Source organism: Lactuca saligna, chromosome 6 (genome assembly GCF_052625555.1).
Source record: "Lactuca saligna cultivar CGN05327 chromosome 6, ASM5262555v1, whole genome shotgun sequence".
In the NCBI taxonomy this organism is placed as follows: Eukaryota; Viridiplantae; Streptophyta; class Magnoliopsida; order Asterales; family Asteraceae; genus Lactuca; species Lactuca saligna.
In genome coordinates this window covers 94724092-94744558 of record NC_136422.1, presented here as the reverse complement: position 1 = coordinate 94744558, position 20467 = coordinate 94724092, and the positions used below count along the sequence as shown (strand labels likewise).

Here is a 20467-nt window from a genome sequence, read left to right as displayed (position 1 = left end):
TGATCAAGAATTAATCTAGGATTAATTAAGTGATCAAAAGAAGACTAATTAAATATATGGGTTGATTGTGTAAATCATCCATACTTATATAGTGGGCTAATGCTCCATGGATAATCAAGTTGGGCTAAAACCCATAGGATGGTCCATGGATGCTCCGTGGTGTATTTGAACCCATGGATCCAAGGAAATGGAAAGCCATGACAATTAAGGATTTACCCTAATTGTAACACTATATAAAGATCTTATTCTTGACAAAAATCGGCCACTAGTATTATTCTAGAGAGGGCTAGTCGATTTCATGAAGTGTAGAACTCTCTCAAGTTATTCTAAGTGTTTTGATAACTGTGATTCCATTTGAGGCTTCCACACTATTGGGGCTAGGCACTCAAGCTTCATGAAGACTTTCTACATCAAAGAGGTATGTATTCTATCTTGTTACACTCATTGTTTTGTATGCTAGATTAGGATAATACCTTGGATATTCTTATTTGCATGTATAATAGAGAAAACATAGATCCAAGGTATTTAGGGTTGCATGTACACTTAGGAGTGTTAGAATGCTCAAAACCCAACAATACGTGGTTGGTATTTTGGGGGTATCTCACTAAGCTTTCGGGCTTACAATCGTGGTTGAATGTTTTTCAGGTTCTTCAGGAGACCGTGGCAAGGCGAAGGCTTGATCGTACCGCTCCTCATGATTTTGTAGCAATGTGATTCTGGGAATACTCTAATGATCTGTATTGAAAACCTTTTTGTAAACATTTTAATGAAAAATCGCGTTGTTTTGAAAATTTTAAATTGGTTGTATTTTTCGGATGTTACAAGTTGGTATCAGAGCCTTGGTTTGAGTGAATTGGAGGAACACTTGTGTGACTCCAGTCTCAAATCGAGGAGGGTTTTCAAAAGAGAATTTAAAAATGGTTTTCAAAATAAGTAAAGGAGGACGCGGAGGTACGATCAACCGGAGCCAGTAAGTAGCCCCAAAATACCATACATGACAATTGTTTTATTGATATTTGATAGAACAGCATGCTAGAGTTAGGCTAGGGATCTTCAGGATTTCTTGATGACTTGCCTGATTTATGATGCCTGCTAGCCTAGGGTTCCTTGTGAGAGATTTCTAGTGTTCCTCTAGTTGTGAGGATAGAGTGTTGTTATGTATGTCGCTAGGGTGTTGTGGGAGTACTTCATACAAATATGGGTAGGTGTGGAAGGTAGTATGGGCCCGTACTACTGAAAGCACAGACTCATACGCGTATCAGGGAAACCATGACCTCTAGGGTTGGGTTGAGAGCTGGTTCCCGGGATAGTGGAATATATCTGAGATTTGGTGTTTTATTTTCAGTATGGAGATTTCAGGGCACGCTGGGAGTGGATCCGGGTCAGGATCAGGAGCAGGAGAGGGAGTTCCGGGTGGGTCTGTTCAGCCCGAGGTTGTCAGTCAGATGAGTACGCACGAGTTGGATGTGAGGATTCGTGAGATCCTGCATGATGAGGTTGCTGCATTGTTTCGGTCTGAGCTGCCGGAGTTGTTTGGGTCGATCAAGATCGCCATGGTGGAGTATTTTGATGAGCGCTATGCGGCTCTCACGGAGATGGCTGCCGCGGTGGCTACCGTAGCAGTAGCAACGGCAGGGGGAGGAGCCAGTAGAGGTTATCAGTATCGGGACTTCAATAATACGAAGCCTCCCACTTTTGATGGAGTTCAGGATCCGATCGTTGCTATGAGATGGTTATCAGATGTGGAGGGATGTTTCTTCATGTGTTCATGCCCTGCTGATCAGAGGGTGAGGTGTGCTCTGAACCTGTTAAGGCTTGGGGCAAAGGATTGGTGGAGATTGACCACGGGGTCGTACTCGGATGCGCAGAGGGCTGCGATTTTGTGGGATCGGTTCAGAGAGATGTTCAGCACTCGTTACGTTCCGCAGGTCGAGAGGGAGAGGTTGGCTCAGGAGTTCTTGGAGCTGAAATAGGATTCGGAGTCGGTGACGGAAATCACCAGGATGTTTACTAAGAGGGCGATGTTTTTCCCTGAGTTCGCTTCGGAGCAGGCTCAGATGTCCCGATATCTTAGTATGCTAAAGAGAGACATCCAACAGTTTGTGTCTGCGCAGAGGTGCGAGACTTTGTTGGAGTTGCAGAAGGCCGCCAGGCTGCGTGAGTTACAGATTGAGTTGCAGATGCGTGAGCTGAGGCAAGCTCCGGTTCAGTCGCAGCCGGCGACGAAACGGTCTAGGACCGTTGATTCCAGGATGGGAGATCATGGTAGCTACATCTGTGGAAAGTGTGGAAGGGGTCACGCCGGGGTTTGTCGGTCTGGTGGGGCATGCCGCAAGTGAGGAAAGGAGGGACACTATGCGAGGGATTGTCGACAGTCAGTGTCGGTTCGGGATTTGAGGATATGCTATCATTGTCATCAGGTTGGACATTTGAAGGTCAACTGTCCATGGCTTGCTGCAGGACCGGTGCAGGCTCCAGCACCGGCTACGTTGAGGATCACAGGTGGAGGTCAGGGTGGAGCGGAGCCCCCAAGGGCTTAGGGACGTGTTTTTCAGCTTGCTGCTGTGGGTACGTTTCTTTCTATTGTTTTGATTATTTATGATTATTATGGAGTATTGTTATCTGCTAGTTTCGTTGGTTGGTTATGGAATTGCGTTTCGGGTTTTCGTGTGGTATCCGTTGTCCCTTGAGGGTTTGGCGAGTGTGATCGAGATTTCGTCTTGGTACCTTTTGTTCCCTGAAGGATCGATATGGTTATGGATTAGTGCTTCGAGCTATCGTTGATTATCTTTGTGAGGATTGATGGTGGATGCGGCGTTGGTTTGAAGGACGGGTAGATTCTGCAGTCTGAGGAATGGATATTGGAAGATTGGGTTCCTTTCGAGCAGGTTGTTCAGTGTGGAAACATGATTTTTATGAAAGTTGATAGCGCTGGTGAGAAACATTTTGCGTGTTAGTGTTGATTTTCTGCAAGGTTGATTTGGGAGATCGGTGATGGCGACCGGTGATTAATTGTCAGTGTCTTAAGTGGGGGGGGGGGGAATTGGAAATTCTCTGGATGATCGTTGGGCTTGAGAGGTTGTTTAGCTGCTTGGGGAATTCATCGGTATTTCTATTAGCCGAGAGCAGGCTCGTATGGGTGAGTAACAAGCGTGCGGGGCAGAATACAGACCTAGGGCATTTAATTGCGGAAGGCCTGGGCGCAGGCCGGGATCGAGTATGTATGATGGAGATAAAGTTCGGAACCCCTAGAGGGCTAGAACGGTATGCACGGGAGGATTTTCCGAAGGGATAGTTCGGAATAATGAATGCTAGTTGAGCGGTCCGGATAGACTGAAGGCCGGTAGGCATACCGGTCAGACCGAAGGCTCGGAGGACCGTCCAGTCAGATTGGCTGAAGGTCCTGAGAGTGGTCCAGATTGGCTGAAGGCCTGGGGAGGCGGTCCAGTCATGCTGAAGACTCTGCGAGTATTGTTGGATCGGTTTGAGGTTATGGGTTGCATATGTTGCAGTGTGATTACATTGGGAGGTCTTGCCCCGGGTAGCGATCTTGAGCAGTGAAGGTAGTGCATGGGTTTGAGAGTCCCTGCGATGAGAGTCAGAGTGGTGGTGATGCATAGATGTCGGGTACGCTTTAAAGAGGTAATGTAGCATGGGATGAGCACCATAGTGCGTGTCATGGTGACTGGGCGGATGAGTGGTTTCCTTGGTAAGGAAAGAAGGAGGAATGAAATTCCAAAAGGGAGTGCGAATTCACGGAAGTGAAAGCGGCAGTGTAGAGTTATGATTGGCGTGGTCCGTCGATGGTCTTTGGGTAGCGTGTTGCGGCGGTAGAATAAAAGCTCATTCGACTTGATATGTTGCTCAGGGCGCGGAGGGAATACCGCAGGCGTAGAGCCAGGGAGAGGGGTTCGGAAGGGATACAAAGAAAAAGTCTTGGACTCTCAGTGAGATTCTGATCAAGGTTTTGGGTATGTATTAGCGGTTCATCCTGGAAGGATGTATCAGGTTATCCAAACCTGAGGGTTCTAGAGCTAGATCAGCATGTGTGTGTGATTGCGAGAGGAGAACTCGGGGGAGTTGCTCTGGAATGGAAGAATGGGTCTTTCGGTCGTCATGGGATGGATAGAGTGGAATTCGGATCGGGGATCCGATGGTTCGTGGCTTTATAGCCATATGATTCAAGTGAAAGATGAAAATTGGAGCAGTAAGGCATCATGGGTAATTCTCGGTTGTTGAGTATGGTTATCGGAGGGTACCGCTGGTGCCCGGTTTGAGTGGGTGGTGGGGACACCGTATGGAAGGAGAAAGTGAGCTTCAGGTTTCTATGATTGTACCTTGAGGGACTTGGTTCGGTCAAGGTCAGGTGGCGCGTCATGGGAAGTAATTTGAAGATGAGATGTCGTAGGCTTCGAGGACGAAGCCTAATCTAAGTGGGGGAGAATTGTAACATCCCGGAATCGCAAGAGTAGAGTTGAAGGGCTAAAAGTGTAAGTTTCGGAGGGTGACTCGGCGAGTCCATGGATAGACTCGGCGAGTCAGGTCGCGGCTATGGTCGCGTGTCAAGTGGCCTACTCGGCGAGTCCAAAGATGGACTCGGCGAGTAGGTGTTGTATGGAGAAAACCCTAATTTTCGGGGTTGAGCCCTATATAAAGAGCATTATACCCCTCCACAGCCTCCCTTATTCCCCCTTGAGTTCCAGAAACCCTAAGTTCGTGGAGAGTTCATTTGTGGAGCATATTAGAGCTTGGAAAGGTGTTGGTTGAAGAAATCTTGAAGGAGAAGTGGCTTGGATCAAAGGGCTTTGCTTGGATTCAAGTTTGGTTGCTATTGAGGCATCTTTTGGAGGTAATACTTTCGTTCTTAGGCTGTGTTTTCCTAGTTTCATCATTTTGGGGTTTGTGGGGAGTATATCTTGGAATGTTTTGGAGTTTGGAGGTTAGATCTGAGGTTGCTACCTCAGATCTGGAATATTGAAGGCCTAGAGTGCATTAAAGTTCCTGTGTTTGAGTGCTTAGTGAAGCCACCATGTCCCAAACCTTGGTTCTAAGGTGAATAAGGCTTAGATCTCTTTAGATTCACGTAAAGTTTGCCACTTTACGTGATGGATGGATTGTAGGAGGTTGGATCTATGTTTTGGATCAATTGCATGGCTTGAGATGCTTCTGTATCGATTCAGACCGGTGCTACTCAACGAGTCACATGGGTGGACTCGACGAGTTGCTTGAAGATGGCCTGGAACTCGATGAGTTGGAAGAACAACTCGGCGAGTAGGTTGAAGATAGCCTTGGACTCGACGAGTCCACTTGGACTCGGTGAGTCTTGTCGAGGAAGTCCCAATATTTCTGGTTGAGTCGATGAATCGGTGAGTCAAGGGATGACTCGGTGAGTTGGGTGCGAGTGGACTCAGAGTTTTTGGACTCGACGAGTCTTGGGGTGACTCGGCGAGTTGGGTCGCTGATTGAAGGAAGTTCTGAGCATATGGACTCGGCGAGTCATCGGGTTGACTCGGCGAGTAGGGTCAGTCAGGGGTTGACTTTGACTTGTCCAAGGTTGACCAGTTGTCTTCTAGGGGTATTTTGGTAATTAAGGGTATTTATTGAGTTGTATGTTTTGATGTTCAGTAGAGGAGTTCGTGTCAGAGTTCGGAGCAGCGGGATCTTATCCTTTCAGCCGACAATTTCGAGGTGAGTTATCCTCACTATATCAACAGGGTCTAAGGCACCAAGGCCGGCCCTTTATTGGATTGAGATTCGGATATGGTTATTATGTTATTGTTTGATGTGTCTGCAACCTAGTAGCTAGGATGGTACATGCTAGGAGACCTTGTTAAGGTCAGTTTCCCGATATACAGAGTGACACTATGCTAGTGACCGGTTAGGTCGGTAACCCGGTTAGGGTAATGATATGCTATGTGATCTGCTTGCTCGGTTTGTTGACTATGACTGTTATATGAATGTATGTTTTGTGCACATGGTTGTTTGGACTGGAGATGGATTGAGGCGGGTCCTGCTTTGTGCTGTAGGCCAAGATACCCAGGGCGGACCGGTTGTTCCAAAGGCCCAGCGAGCGGTCCACATAGGCTGTAGGCCCCACGAGGGCGGACCAGACGTGCCGATGCTCGGAGAGTGGACCAGGCCGACTGAAGGCCCGATGCGGGCGGACCAGTCACACTGTAGACTCAAAGAGTGGACCAGGTGGGTTGAAGGCCCGATGCGGGCGGACCAACCCCACTGTAGACTCGAAGGACATGACTAGACCTGGAGGATGGATCCGGTGGACTGAAGGCCCGATACAGCGGATCAGTCACATAGTAGACCCGATATGCATGGCTGTTCTATGTTCTGTTATGTTATGTATGTTTTATATGTTTTGGACCGGAAGGTCGCAGCCTGGAAGGGCGTATGCGTGGTTGGTATTTTGGGGGTATCTCACTAAGCTTTCGGGCTTACAGTCGTGGTTTAATGTTTTTCAGGTTCTTTAAGAGACCGTGGCAAGGCGAAGGCGTAATCGTACCGCTCCTCATGATTGTAGCAATGTGATTCTGGGAATACTCTAATGATCTGTATTGAAAACCTTTTCGTAAACATTTTAATGAACAATCGGGTTGTTTTGAAAAATTTAAATTGGTTGTATTTTTCGGATGTTACAGTTTGATCCCTTGGGCTTCTTCCCCGAAGCCCTAGTCATCTGTCCCTCCTCGGCCTTCCTCTTTCCGATGTGCTCCAGGTCAATCTCCCTCTCTCTTGCCCTGGAAATCATGGAATCTAGGGTAGGGCAAGCTAAAAAACTGACATGCTCCCGAATGTTGGCTCGTAGCATGTCATGGTAGTGGGTCCTCCTCATGTCCTTATCTCCGATATACTAGGGAACCAGCAACGCCCTCTCCCGGAACTTGGCGGTGATCTCCGCCACAGTCTCTGTAGTTTGTCTCATATCCAAAAACTCCCTAGCCAACTGTTGAAGTTCCACCGCAGGTGCGAACTCAACCCTGAACTGGGTCACAAAATTTGGCCATGTCATAGCCTCGATAACTGAGGCTCCCAAAGAGTCACCAACCGGGCCCCACCAATCTTTGGCTCCGTCTCTCAAGCACCCTGCTGCATATCTCACCTTCGACCCCTCGGGGAAGAAGCTGGTCAACTGCGCAGACTCCATGTCCGCAATCCACCGTCTGTCCACAATGGGGTCCTTCGCCCCATGGGAATCCAGTTCACGACTTCCCCTGAAGTCCCTAAAGGACAATATCCGTGATCTTGGCTGGCTGGTCGCCATGTCACTCCTGAACGCCCTGAGGCGATCCTCCACCAGCTCGATAATCCCTTCCTTGATCAACCCAAAGATGACCGGGGTCGCATCAAGGATGCCTCTAGTGATCTCGGGCGTGATGAACTCGCGTAGCCTCTCATCCACTAGTTTGAAACCTGAACCCAAACCCGATCCCTCTCCTGAACTGCCAACTGCTGGCCTCGGACATAGCACTACCATTCTACAATACATAATGACAACTGTCAGTGATACTAATACATCTAGAGGTATCACAACTATCACATGCTTCCTAGTCTTGTCTCAGCCTTCCTCGACTCAAGTATGGATCCTATGCTTCCAGTAGTACGGGCCCATACTACCTTCCACATCTATCCGTACTTTCCTCAAGAACTACCTTGACTCCACCAAGTCCCTTCTACTACTGCTGATCTCTGTTACTCTCATCCTAGGCTTGCCCTAGGGTACCTCTAACTCCACTAAACTGGTCCTCAGCTATTGAAGGCCTCTTTGCAATGCCAATTAGCTATCATATGGATAAAGTCACATGCCATGAGGATTAGATAATCCTTCGAGTAAGGAACTCATCCCTGCAATGGTTAGGACTCAAACAAGAGCTACGCAGTAAGGTCAAATCCAACACTCTGAGATTATTCAGTCCTAATAGCATGTGACCTAACGTACCCACCTAATATCTAACTCCCATCACTCGGAGCCCCACATAGCAGAAAGCATGAAGTATTCAGACAATAAGGAAATAAGCTCAAGCAATCCTATCCACATAACAGGAAACTGTACTAGCATGCGATATAAGCTCCTATAATCAGGCATAACCTAAGCAGGCTATCCTATCTCTGTCTTATCAACATTATAATGCAGCTTAAAAGCACATATAACAGGCACATAAGGCATCCTTCCTAGATCCCTTAGTCCTAATCTAGCATGCTGTTCTACTGAAACTGATAATCATAACATAAACTTCTATGTCTACTTTGGGGAAAAACTTACTTGAGCTCGGCCGGTCGCACACATCACACACCTCGTTCTTTCCTACAACTTTTTAACTTAGCTTTTAGAAAACCATTTTCTTTTAAAAAATCTTTTAATCCCGCAGTTTGAGTCCAGACATCCTCGAGGGTGTGTTTGAATCCCTCAAACGAGGGCTTTGATACCAACTTGTAACAACCTAAATTTCACGTCCAAAAAATTCATTTTTAATTAATGGATTTGCAAAACGTTTATAAGTAACAATGTGAAATCATATCATCTCATAAACAATGTATCATGTCTGAAAACCCAAATACTGAAAATAATATCATGTTAGAGTACAATCCCATAATATCTCATAACGCGGAAGGTAACGAGAGTGTGTATGATGTGCAGCTACCGCGTCAGCTCCTTCCCCTTTGCTGAAGAGGTACCTGAAACCAAAACTGTAAACCGTAAGCACGAAGCTTAGTGAGTTCCCCCAACTTACCACATACCATATAATCACATAACATACATATACTGTCAGGCATATCTGGGTGCCCGACCTACCCCTTCGGTCCTCTCGACCGAATACTGCCTAGCATATCCGGATGTTGGCATCCCCTTCGATCCTCTCGACTGGATACTGCCTAGCATATCTGGGTGCTAGCCTCCCCTTCGGTCCTCTCGACCAGATACTGGGGACTATTTCATCCCTCTACTACTACTACCACATAACATGTAACACATAATTGTATTCTATCTAGTATGACTGGGTATGACTACCCCCTTTGACCCTATCGACCGAAAATCTTGGGGACTATCTCCCCTACTGCTACTAACTTATAACATCATATCATAATAGCACATAACATATCAGGTAGTAGCAAAACCTAGATGAATATCACAAAGACAGTCATCTAACATACGACTCCTACTGGTGGGCCGGCCTTGGTGCCTTAGACCCACCGCTACTGGAAGGTAACTCACCTCGTAGGGTTGACTGCTGAAAAGCTGATCGGCAGATGTCGGACTGTTGCTCCAATGATCCTCCGACTATAAATCCATAAAACACTTAATCAGACACTGAGAATTACTCTTAGGGGGAATGACTATTTTACTCCTGACCAAGTCAAAGTCAAAGTCACCTTTCAGTTGACCTGACTCGCCGAGTTGGGCCGCCAACACGTCGAGTCTCTATCCTTTCAACTGCCCTCATTCATGCTTCTACTCATCGAGTTTAGCAATGACTCGATGAGCTCTCCTTCTTTACGAACCTCGAACGATCCTTCATCCGACTCGCCAAGTAGTATGAATAACTTGCCAAGTTCATCTTCAACTGATGAATAAGTCCTGACCTTGACTCGCCGAGTTGTATGAACAACTCATCAAGTTCATCTTCATTTGCTGGGAGATGGCCTTGGACTCGTCGATTCTGCTCATGTACTCGTCAAGTCTTATGAACTCGAGGTCTATGGTTGAGTCCAAAATGTTGGGTCACTCCCTTGGACCCTCTAAAACCCTTCTAACACTCAACTGGGTTCCTTTGAACCCTAACAGAAAAGGGGAGTCAAGCCTAGGACTCGCCGAGTCCCAAGAACAACTCGTCGATTCGAGGTTGTCCAAGTCTCATTTCCCGATTTTTGATGTACAACACTTGTCCAAATGATAGATCTAGGCTCCTAAGATCAATCTAGCACATAAAGTTACGAACTTTACGTGCATGCATGTGACTTTGAGCTAAAATGGTCCTAAAATAAGCTCTTGAGTTGCATGGGGCTTTCCATGGGTACAAAGGCAACCCCTAAATCTCCCCAAAAAAGGATCTAATGCAAGAAGAAGCAAGGTGTTGACTTTATACCTTCCAAGAACTGTAGATGATGCACAAGGTTGACTCCTCTGGCCAACCTCTTGGCTCCTCAAGCTTTTCCTTCCTTCTTGCCACCACAAACCACCAAGAATCACAAAAAAGCCTTTAGATCTTCACAACACAATTAGGGTTCTGCATGGAGTGTTCTACTCGTCGAGTCTTGCTGCCGACTCGACGAGTTGGGCCTTCAACTCGCCAAATCCATGCCAAAATGTAAAAAAAAAAAAAAAAAAAAAAAAAAAAAAAAAAAAAATACTTGAATGAGATACATACCAGGAACCAGGTGCTACAAAAGCACAATTGGACCTGGGGAATCTGGAATCGGAAGTATTAGGCTATTTGGGATTATTTTGTTTGGGGCGTCATTCTATCATAACTAAAATATATGACTTTTGGTAAATGTATACATATATTTGTGATAATTTTGTCTACTTTTTGATATAACTATTATTACATTCATACGGATTTTATATTTTGATTTTGTAAACTTATTTTTGTAAGAATGTATTTTACAATGTTTCTAAATAATTGATAATTTTATTTATTTGATTTATGTTTTTGACGTTCTTTATATCCACAGGTTTGTATTCACATCTACTATAACTCTTATATATATCACTTTAACTGAAAAGTGATATAATGATATATTTTTTTTCTCAAATACAACATTTTATAAATATTTAAATAGAAAATCGGGATGTTGTGCATGTTGAACTCCTGCCAAACGCTTCTGCTATTCACTCCGTGAAATCTAATTATTATCTAACAAAGAAAAGCCTATCGACAAATACAACTGTCGACGTTGTTGCCAATAACCCTTTCTTTGTAATCATTATATTATGTTGATTTTGTCAAGTGGGTTTGATTGAATACATTCTTAACATGTTATAAATTTTTCTGTCTACCCAAATCCTAATTTGAGTAATGTTTTGGTTGGTGACCTTACATAAACTACATTATCTCATCAGATGTGTTTGAAAGTGATGTATTGGAGCTATTTGGCTTTTTTATATCGTTATTTGAAAGGATGGTGATGTTTCATGTAAGGTTTTTTGAAGCGAGGTCCAAAATATTGATTTTTTCTTGCAAGTTGAGTTTTGTGAGTTTCCGTGTTGAAAAATTATTTATATAAACATGGCTTCTGGAACGGTGAATTCATTTAAATAAACTTCACATTCAACTGTTTCTTAAAGTTCACATCTCTTTCTTCCGGGCTTTTGATAATTCTTTGGAAGCATGCAAGTTCAAAGAGGGAAACGATCTGTGGTATATTTTGAGTAGACTTTATTGGTTTTCTTGATGATTTTTTTTTTCTTTTTTTTTTTGGTTTTTTTGTTTGAAGGATGCGCGTTTTTGTAGGCATTTTGGCCGTCAATTGTGATGAAAAAATGGTTAAATATTCATCCAAAGAATAATGATTTTAGTGAAGACGAAATGGATAACGAAAGTGAAGATGATGGTATGTTTTGATCATGAAAAATCTTTAATTTTTCTAGCTTTAGGGTGAGTTTACCATTTGGACTTGAGAAGATTTCTAGGGCTATTTTCGATCATGATGTTGAGAAGGCCATTTAGTGAGGCTAGCCCTTGTCCTATCTTAGTGATGGGAGAAAAGTTGCATTTTAGATGTCATTGAAATCATTCTTTGTGCCATTATTTCAAATATATGCAAAACATAGTACAACTTAATCTACATATGTAACAAAGCTAGGAAAGTTGAAGTTTTACTTTTTAGTTATCATTGTTGAACGTTTTGCAGGTTCCTCTCATAAATGGGGACATGTGGGTTTTAATGAGGAGAATTCTCCTAGAATACAAAGGAACATGTCTACATGCTCGAGCGAAGCCTCAAATGGTAATTATCTCATTTTTTTTGTAAATTAATTTGTTTTAATCACTAAATGAAAATCAAAAGCAAATGTAAAGCAGTAGATGTTATACTTCATAAATATTCAATTAATGACAAAACAATGCTACTTCAGTATTAGAATGCTGACATTCGTCCATCTGCTGAGCTGTCATTATTTTGTTTCTAATATGTCGATCGATAATCCGCAATCAATCTCTCGCTAATCTGATACACCTGCAGTCCATTGCAAATCCATCGCTAATTAATCGGGTCCTAATGTGACCAAATTGTAGTTCATCCCTAATTTAATTTTCAAATAAAATTCGTACTTAATCGTTGCTAAAGGGCTTTTCTAAGCACGTTTAATGGTTGTACATTTTTAGTGACGCCTGCAAAACCATTGGTAAAACACAAAAGGGGGAAATCAGAGGATCTTCATTGTATTAAAACGAAAGATCTGAGGTTCGGCTATAAATTTAATAGACTTGCTTCTTTATCAAAGTCACAATTCTTGAAAATTTATATTCGTATATATATTATATTGTAACACCCACACATGCATGTCTTGTAGGTTAATGATCGGGACTTGGAATGTTGCGGGAAGGCTTCCTCCTGATGGCCATGATGTCGACGATTGGCTTAGTATGCACCAACCGGCTGACGTATATATTCTCGGGTAAAGTAATGTTATTGTTTTAATTTTACTTTGAGGCAACTTATGTTTTTAGTGGTAGTTTTGTAACATTGCTGTCAAGTTTTGTAGATTTTTTTTTTCTTTCTTACGAAATTTAATATCTTTTGTTCACACGATGCTTTTGATTAAAACAACGAATTAAAATATAACCACGTTTTGGTTATTTCCAATATAATAAAACTGTTGAAGAAAAGAATGTAGACAAATTTCATATGTGTTGTATTGTTGTGTCGTTATTGATAATGACAATGTTTAGAATACATCGATTTTTTTTATCAGAAAAGGTATCTATCACTTGATGCATCCGAATTAAAATTTTTTTTTATAAGTTCGAATTTCTTTTTTAAATAATTTTTTTTTTATAAAACCAGAATCTCTAACAGAAATTTCGGTTAACAGATTTCAAGAAGTCGTTCCTTTGAACGCGGGGAATGTCCTAGGAGCCGAGACTCGAGCACCGATTATAAAATGGGAGGCAATCATTCGAAAATTTCTTAACAAATCACAAGAACTTGAATACATACCTAAAAGCTATAGTGCCCCGACCTCTCCTGTTGCCGAGATCAAAAGCAATGTGGATTTCCCATCAACGACAGAAATCACCGATCCCAAAAGGAAAGAGATTACATGGTTAACAGGATTATACGGTCTCGATTGGCCCGAATACACATTGGATAAAAAACAAGATATTTGTTTTTCAGGTAACAACTTAAGTAGAGTGCTAAGTAGCCCGGATCAAGTTGGTAAAGATTGGTTAACACATGAATGTAAGTGACACTTGGAGTATTCAATGAATTCATTTGAATTGTATTCCTCAATTGAACTATAGAGTATTTGTATCCTACACTGACTTTTGCTAGCACAACTAACCATAATATTCTTGTTCCTACTTGACAGCTAACAATTTCGGTCCGCAAGGCCATGTGGTTGATACGGGGGGTTTGAGAATAGTGCGTCATAACTCGTGCGACATGGGTTTGCTTTGGACGGAGAAACAAGAGAGGGCTGATCTTGTTGATTCTCTCTATGATTTATCCGGAGAACTGATGGAAGAAGATGATGATTCTCTCGTGGACGGAATAAAAGTTGAACAAGGAAATCTACCGATAACAAGTGGTCGGAAAATTGATAGGTATGTTTCTCAACCTTGCAGGAAAAAATACCTTGTATTTCCACTAGATTATGGAATTTGGTTGTCTAACAATTTTTGGTAGTGTTTAAATGGTTACACATATTTTATGAAAAACATCTTTCCCATTATCCTATTTTGATATAATTGTAAAAGTATAGATAATGACAATTGTATCGATTTAGCTAATAAATGGTTATATTGTATCACTTCAACTGATCTATTATCATAATAGTAAAATGTAAAGAAATTAATAGTTTTGTGGAGAAATTAATAATGATGGAAGTACATGCATGGATGTGTTTACCATTTTTCAAAATCAGATGAGCAACAAAAATGGTTACTTTTTTGAATCGGTTCAAAGAGTATAATGTTTTAATATAGAAAATAGTGATGTGGCTATATTGATAAAATGGTGAAGTTGTAAGTTCTTTTTCGTATTTTCTAACATGTTGTCGGTTATATGAAAAAAAATAAACAATTTCCTTTTTAGGAATATATAAAACATAATTAGCTTAATTCATTTAAACTCTATTTGATACAGATCGGTTTGTAATATGACAAATTAAACTTAATAGTACTAGACCAAACTAAACCAAAAGTACTTGTTATGTATTAGGTATGTGCGAATCGTGAGTAAGCAGATGGTGGGTATATACCTTTCGATTTGGGTTCGTAGAAGGTTGAGAAGGCATATCAGCAACGTAAAAGTAACGCCCATTGGCATTGGGCTAATGGGCTACATGGGAAATAAGGTAACTTTTTTTGCATCTTGTTGAATCAACCCATGATGAGAAGTCTTTGTATGTGCACATTAATTAACAATATACTTCAATTAACTTGTTTATTATAGCATCATACCTTTCTTTCCTCCTATTAGAACATTCAACTATGAAAAAATATATTAAGTTATAGAACTATTAGACAAATGCAAAAACAATTATCACTCCTATAATTGGTGTAAATTTTTTAATGTTTAATGTCCTAATTAAAAAATAATTTTGAAAGTACATTCATATCGTTTTAGAAATTTTCAAAGTATAATGCCATAATTTGAAAAAAACTTAAATTTACACTCATATCCTCCTAGTATATTGTAATTTGGAAAATCTACTCAATTATAACAATGTCATTTAAATTGAAACCAATTTATGTTGCTATAAGTGGTTAGATTTCGAAGTATAATGTCATGAAAATAAACTAACTAGAACTAGACTACTGTAACTGGTAGACCTTTCATGCTATAATGTCTTTATATGAAAAATAAGGAAAAGTACACTATTGTATTGTTGCAAGGTTGTAATGCCACAGAGCGAAAATAAGAATGTAATATAGTATAACACACAAATAAATGAACTTACATTGTTATTTCTTGCTTCTAGACCTTCTTATTGAGAAGAATGTAATTGAAAGTTTTTGGTTCAGGGGTCTATTTCCGTTAGCATGTCTCTTTATCAAACACGTATATGTTTCGTTTGTTCTCATTTGTCCTCCGGACACAAGGACAGGGATGATGGGAGGCGCAACTCTGATGTTAATGAAATCATGAGACGTACTCATTTCTTGTCGGCATTTGACCACGATCAACCTAAAACAATTCCATCTCATGAGTAAGGCCATGTTTTTTTTTTCTTTTTTCTTTCAAATGCTAGATAAACGATGGTTTAAGTAATATTTCAAAATATGATGTGGATATATGAAAATAGTTTAGATTTGTAAAAAAAAAAAGTTAGGATCTAGTCGGGAAAGCTTCATTTTCATACTTCTGATACTAAGTCGTTCTTTCTCAATTAAACAGCCAGATATTCTGGTTTGGTGATTTGAATTATCGTATCAATATGGCAGACTCAGACGTTAGAAAAATTGTTGCCTTAAAGCAGTGGGAGAAACTACTATATAACGATCAGGTAAAGTAATTAGAGTCATGTTTATAACGTTTAGCATATGTTGTGTTTAGGAATCTATTTATTAGGCGATAAAAAAACATGGCGACCTTCTACTTCCTTTGATGTGCAATGCAATTTCACAAGACAACATTTTCAATTTTCTATCATATCCAAAAAGATGGAACAAAGACTCTCTATCGGTCTCCAATCTGTGCAAAAGACATAAAAGCCATGCAAAAGACATAAAAGCTCTTATTCTCTTAATCATCCAAAATAGTTACAGTTGAATATTAATGACAGTTATGCAAAGAGCTAAGAAGTGGATGTGTCTTTGAGGGATGGAAGGAAGGTGTTATCAACTTCCCACCTACTTACAAGTATAAAATCAATTCAGATCACTATATAGGTGAACCTCCAACAGAAGAGGAGAAAAGAAGAACACCAGCATGGTATGTGAACGTTTTGACAGTTTTAAGGTCAACCAAACAACCTTTTTAAGGCAAAATATGTCTCATATTATGACAAAGTTAAAAAAAATTAAAAATTAGACAATATTTATACTCTTTTTCTAAAGCTACAAACTGAAATTACATGTGTCCAATCCTCTTACAAATTTCCTAAGAAAAAGTTGAATTTTATTATGGCGAAACCTTTCGTTGATTTCTCAATGTCCAGTATATGGATGAAAGAATTAAATTTTATTCTTCTTTCTAATAAAATACCCACGTACCCATAGGCGGAAGTTGTAGTAGTATCGTCAGTTGATGACGGGGTGGTGGTGGGGAAGACGGTGGAGGAAAAAGGGAATGTCCCACACTCCATATTCATTTATGATTATAAACTCCCCGTTGTGTCGGTATATCAGAGGCTAGAGTGGCAAATAAGAAATTTGTGGTTGAGGTTGAATCTCAAAATCACTATTTTTTATAATCTCAATGAGTATACCTCTCTCTCTCTCTCTCTCTCTATATATATATATATATATATATATATATATATATATATATATATATATATATACACACACACACACATATAATGATTATAAGCTGGTTAATAAGGTTAAAAAAATATCAAACATAAAATGTAATCATAAATAAACTAAATTTCAATATTAAAATAATTTAATTACTTCTACTTATAAAGTTATGTATTTAACATTTTACATATTATACTTAATTTATTAGATTTAATATGTAGTTGTATATAAATCATTATCAGTTTAAAGCTACAACTTTTGATTAATTTGGACAAAATACTTAAATTGTTAATTTAAATATAGCATTACAGTGTCAACTTAAATATAATATAAATTTCAGTTCTACTTAAAAAACCCAATAAATAATTTGTGAATAGTTAAAAGTAATAATTTATAGTGTTAAATGCAAAAACTAAATTATAATCTTAATTTTTAACTAAAACATTTCCTAAAGATATTTTTATAATCATTAGTTTTCAAATAAGTAACTTAAAATAGCTTATAATAACAATATTTAAAAAGTAACTCTATAAATGATTATATTATTACATTTAGAATCAAAAAATAATGTTTGATGTTTTAAATAATTATAATAATAGAAATTAAAACGTTAAACAAATAAATTTTATAAAACAAATTAACAATAATAACAACTATAAATAACATTAAACCATATATTATATTTAATTTTTATTCATGAGTAACTCGCGCGTTGAAGTCATTCAAACAGTTGAAATTATACAATTATAATATATATATATATATATATATATATATATATATATATATATATATTATCATATAATTCAAAATAATCAATATATTATATCAATTTAGTATATGAATTATTATATGAAATTTAACAACAACGTTATTGTTATATTTAAGAAAACATATATTTGTAAATATTTCAACTATATATGTGTTTTTGTGCAATACGTGGACATTCGCCTAGTATAACTATCAAATAGGTATTTTTACTTGCATCACATGCATTTGTATCCTACATGACTTTTCAATTTATTTCTAGTAATTATTATAAATTGGTTAGTAATGTTAAATTAATGTAAAAACTAAATTCTAATCATAAATTAACTAAACTATAATTTTAAGATATCATATTTTACTACTATTTATAAAATTATGACTTTAACTTTTTAATATATTATAGTTAACTTATAAGTTCAAAATATATTGTCGTATGTTAACAATTGTCTTTTTAAAGTTACAATTTTTATATAATCTATGATTTTATAAAAAATAGTTAAATTATTAACTTCAATATATGTTAAACGGTTAATTTAAATCAAAATTTCAGTTAAACTTGAAGAAAATCGAGAGATTAGTTTATACATCGTTAAAAGTTATAAATTATAGTGTTAAACCTAAATTGTTATTTTAAATTAACAAAAGAACGATAAAAATATTTTTTATAATCATTAAGAATTTTCAAATAAGTAGATTACAAATAACTTGCAATAAGAATAGTTAAAATTAATATTATATAATAAATTATAATGTTATCTTTAAAAACAAAAAACAAATGTTTCTTATTTTAAAATTTTCAATCAAAGAAACTAACCATATTCATCAAATAAGTTTTAAAAAAAAAATAAAATTTTGAAACTAAATTAAAATATTCAATAGTTTCCAAAAACGTTATTTTACGTTAACTTACAGCAATAATAGTTAAAAGTAACGTGATGTACAGAAATTATATTGTTATATTTAAAAAAAAAACAATGTTTGATGTTTTAAATAATTACAATGATATAAATTAAAATTTTAAGTAAATAAATTTTTTAAAATTAATTAATCATAATAACTATAAATATCATTAAGCGATATATTATATTTAATTTTATTCATAAATAAAATGCATGTAGAGACCATTGAGATAATTGCGATTATAAACTTTAAAAGACGTCTACATTATCATATAATTCAAAACAAACAATGTTTATACCAACTTATTATAAAATTTATTATATAAGAGCTAACAACAACGTCATTGATATATTTAAAAAAATATATTTGTAGAGACTTCAAATATATTGTTGTAGTATGGGCAACGCATCGAGATTCACCTAGTTCATATAATAATACACCGCCTACCCTCCCCTCCACCACCTTTCCACTGCCATTTCCACCACATCTACCACTACCACTACATCTGCCACTGCCACCGTTACCTCGACCACCACTTATCACCACCTCTGTCACCGCTATCACCACCACCTCCTTCAATGTGTCGACGTCTACTACCACCACTGTCACCGCTACCGCTACCCCTATCACCACCACCAACCACCACAACTGCCACCACCACCTCTACCGTTACCTTCTCCACTGACATTGCTACTTTCATGGACACCAACACCTCTACCACCCACCGCCATCCTCATTGCCACCACCATCGCCACTACCACTACCACAACCACCTCTGCTACATCTACCAGCACCATGTCCACTATTGTTTCCACCGTCCTCTCCACCGTAACTATCATCGCTATCATCAGTGTCACTGCCATCACCACTACCACTAACCGCCACCAAACACTATGTTTAAATACGATTAATCACTTGTGAACGGACACATTCTTATTCATATATGAATATGAATATATATATATATATATATATATATATATATATATATATATATATATATATATATATATATATATATATTAATATATGAGTATGATATGTTCGGTCATTCCAGTATGTTAGAGTGTTTAAGCGACAGATTCGAAATAAGCGGTCTAAATTCATTCTCTCCTTATATATATATATATATATATATATATATATATATATATATATATATATATATATATATATATATATATATATATATATATATATATATAATTTTAAAAATAATCTAATTTTTTATTATATAATTTACCCTCTTTCATAATAGTAAAACATTGCTAGTTGTGATTACTTAATATTAATATTCACAATAAAACCTTGCAGGTGCGATCGTATTTTATGGAAGGGAAAAGGAATTGAACAACTTCGTTACGAAAGTGTGGATTCACAAATGTCTGATCATCGGCCCGTTAGATCGGTTTTTTCGATTGTGGTTGAGGTCTTTGACCCTACAAAGATTCGTCGAGCTCTTGATTTGACCATTCCATTCATACAGATATAATCATTCATGGAGGAGTTAAAATGATCGCAAAGAGGTTTATGTTCCAAATTCTTGTTTGTTGCTGAGATTATTATTGATGTTGGTTTTATAAATTCATGTGAAGGTGGTTCTACAGTTAGTTACGACATGTATTTGTAATAATATAGTAACTCATAAGTTTACCCCTTTTATATAAGAATCTTAAAAGTAAATAAAAAAAGTATATTGGTATATTTTGTTGAAACGGTAAAAGTTTTGAATCTTAGAAGTTGTAGTATGTGAGTTTCCGATCAGGGTAACTTCACTCGTTATGAGAAATATGCTTTGATGCATTCCCCTAACGGGCTACTATATATTGTGCTTGTGGCGGCATAGTGTCAAGAAACTTAAGAGTTATAATTCCAAGAAGAATAACTAACCTTTTTTTCAGAAATAAAGATGGTAGTATTTAAGCTAAATACGAATTCTTCACATTTTAACTCAAAGGAGCATGAAATAAGCTGTTCACATGAAAAAATGTTGCAAGACTTCTGCAAATCTTGTACCAAATTATGCACTTCCGTTAAATTGAACATTCAACTAATTTTGATGTCGTCTTATTTTGGGCTAAACTATATAAAATAAGGTGAAAGCTTTCACATAATTTGTTTTAATCTACCAAGCTACACAAATTTTGGCTAGAACT

At 38.1% G+C, this 20467-nt stretch overlaps 1 protein-coding gene across 1 annotated transcript; it reads left to right on the top strand.

The window, feature by feature from the left end:
• Positions 1-11220: 11220 nt before the first annotated feature.
• On the top strand, positions 11221-20015 carry LOC145003207 (type I inositol polyphosphate 5-phosphatase 2-like). Its single transcript, XM_078962335.1, has 12 exons — positions 11221-11372; positions 11466-11565; positions 11866-11961; positions 12339-12417; positions 12527-12631; positions 13049-13416; positions 13547-13781; positions 14398-14533; positions 15204-15388; positions 15577-15685; positions 15965-16113; positions 19626-20015. The coding sequence occupies exons 1-12, from the start codon at positions 11343-11345 to the stop codon at positions 19801-19803; spliced, it is 1770 nt and encodes a 589-aa protein (XP_078818461.1). The 5' UTR covers positions 11221-11342; the 3' UTR covers positions 19804-20015.
• The last annotated feature ends 452 nt before the right edge of the window (positions 20016-20467 follow it).

Coding starts and splice junctions, on each gene's coding strand:
- LOC145003207 (XM_078962335.1), top strand. CDS start 11,343: ATGCAAGTTCAAAGAGGGAAACGATCTGTG. Junction 11,373..11,465: donor AAAGAGGGAAACGATCTGTG/GTATATTTTGAG, acceptor GCGTTTTTGTAG/GCATTTTGGCCGTCAATTGT. Junction 12,418..12,526: donor ATTAAAACGAAAGATCTGAG/GTTCGGCTATAA, acceptor CATGTCTTGTAG/GTTAATGATCGGGACTTGGA.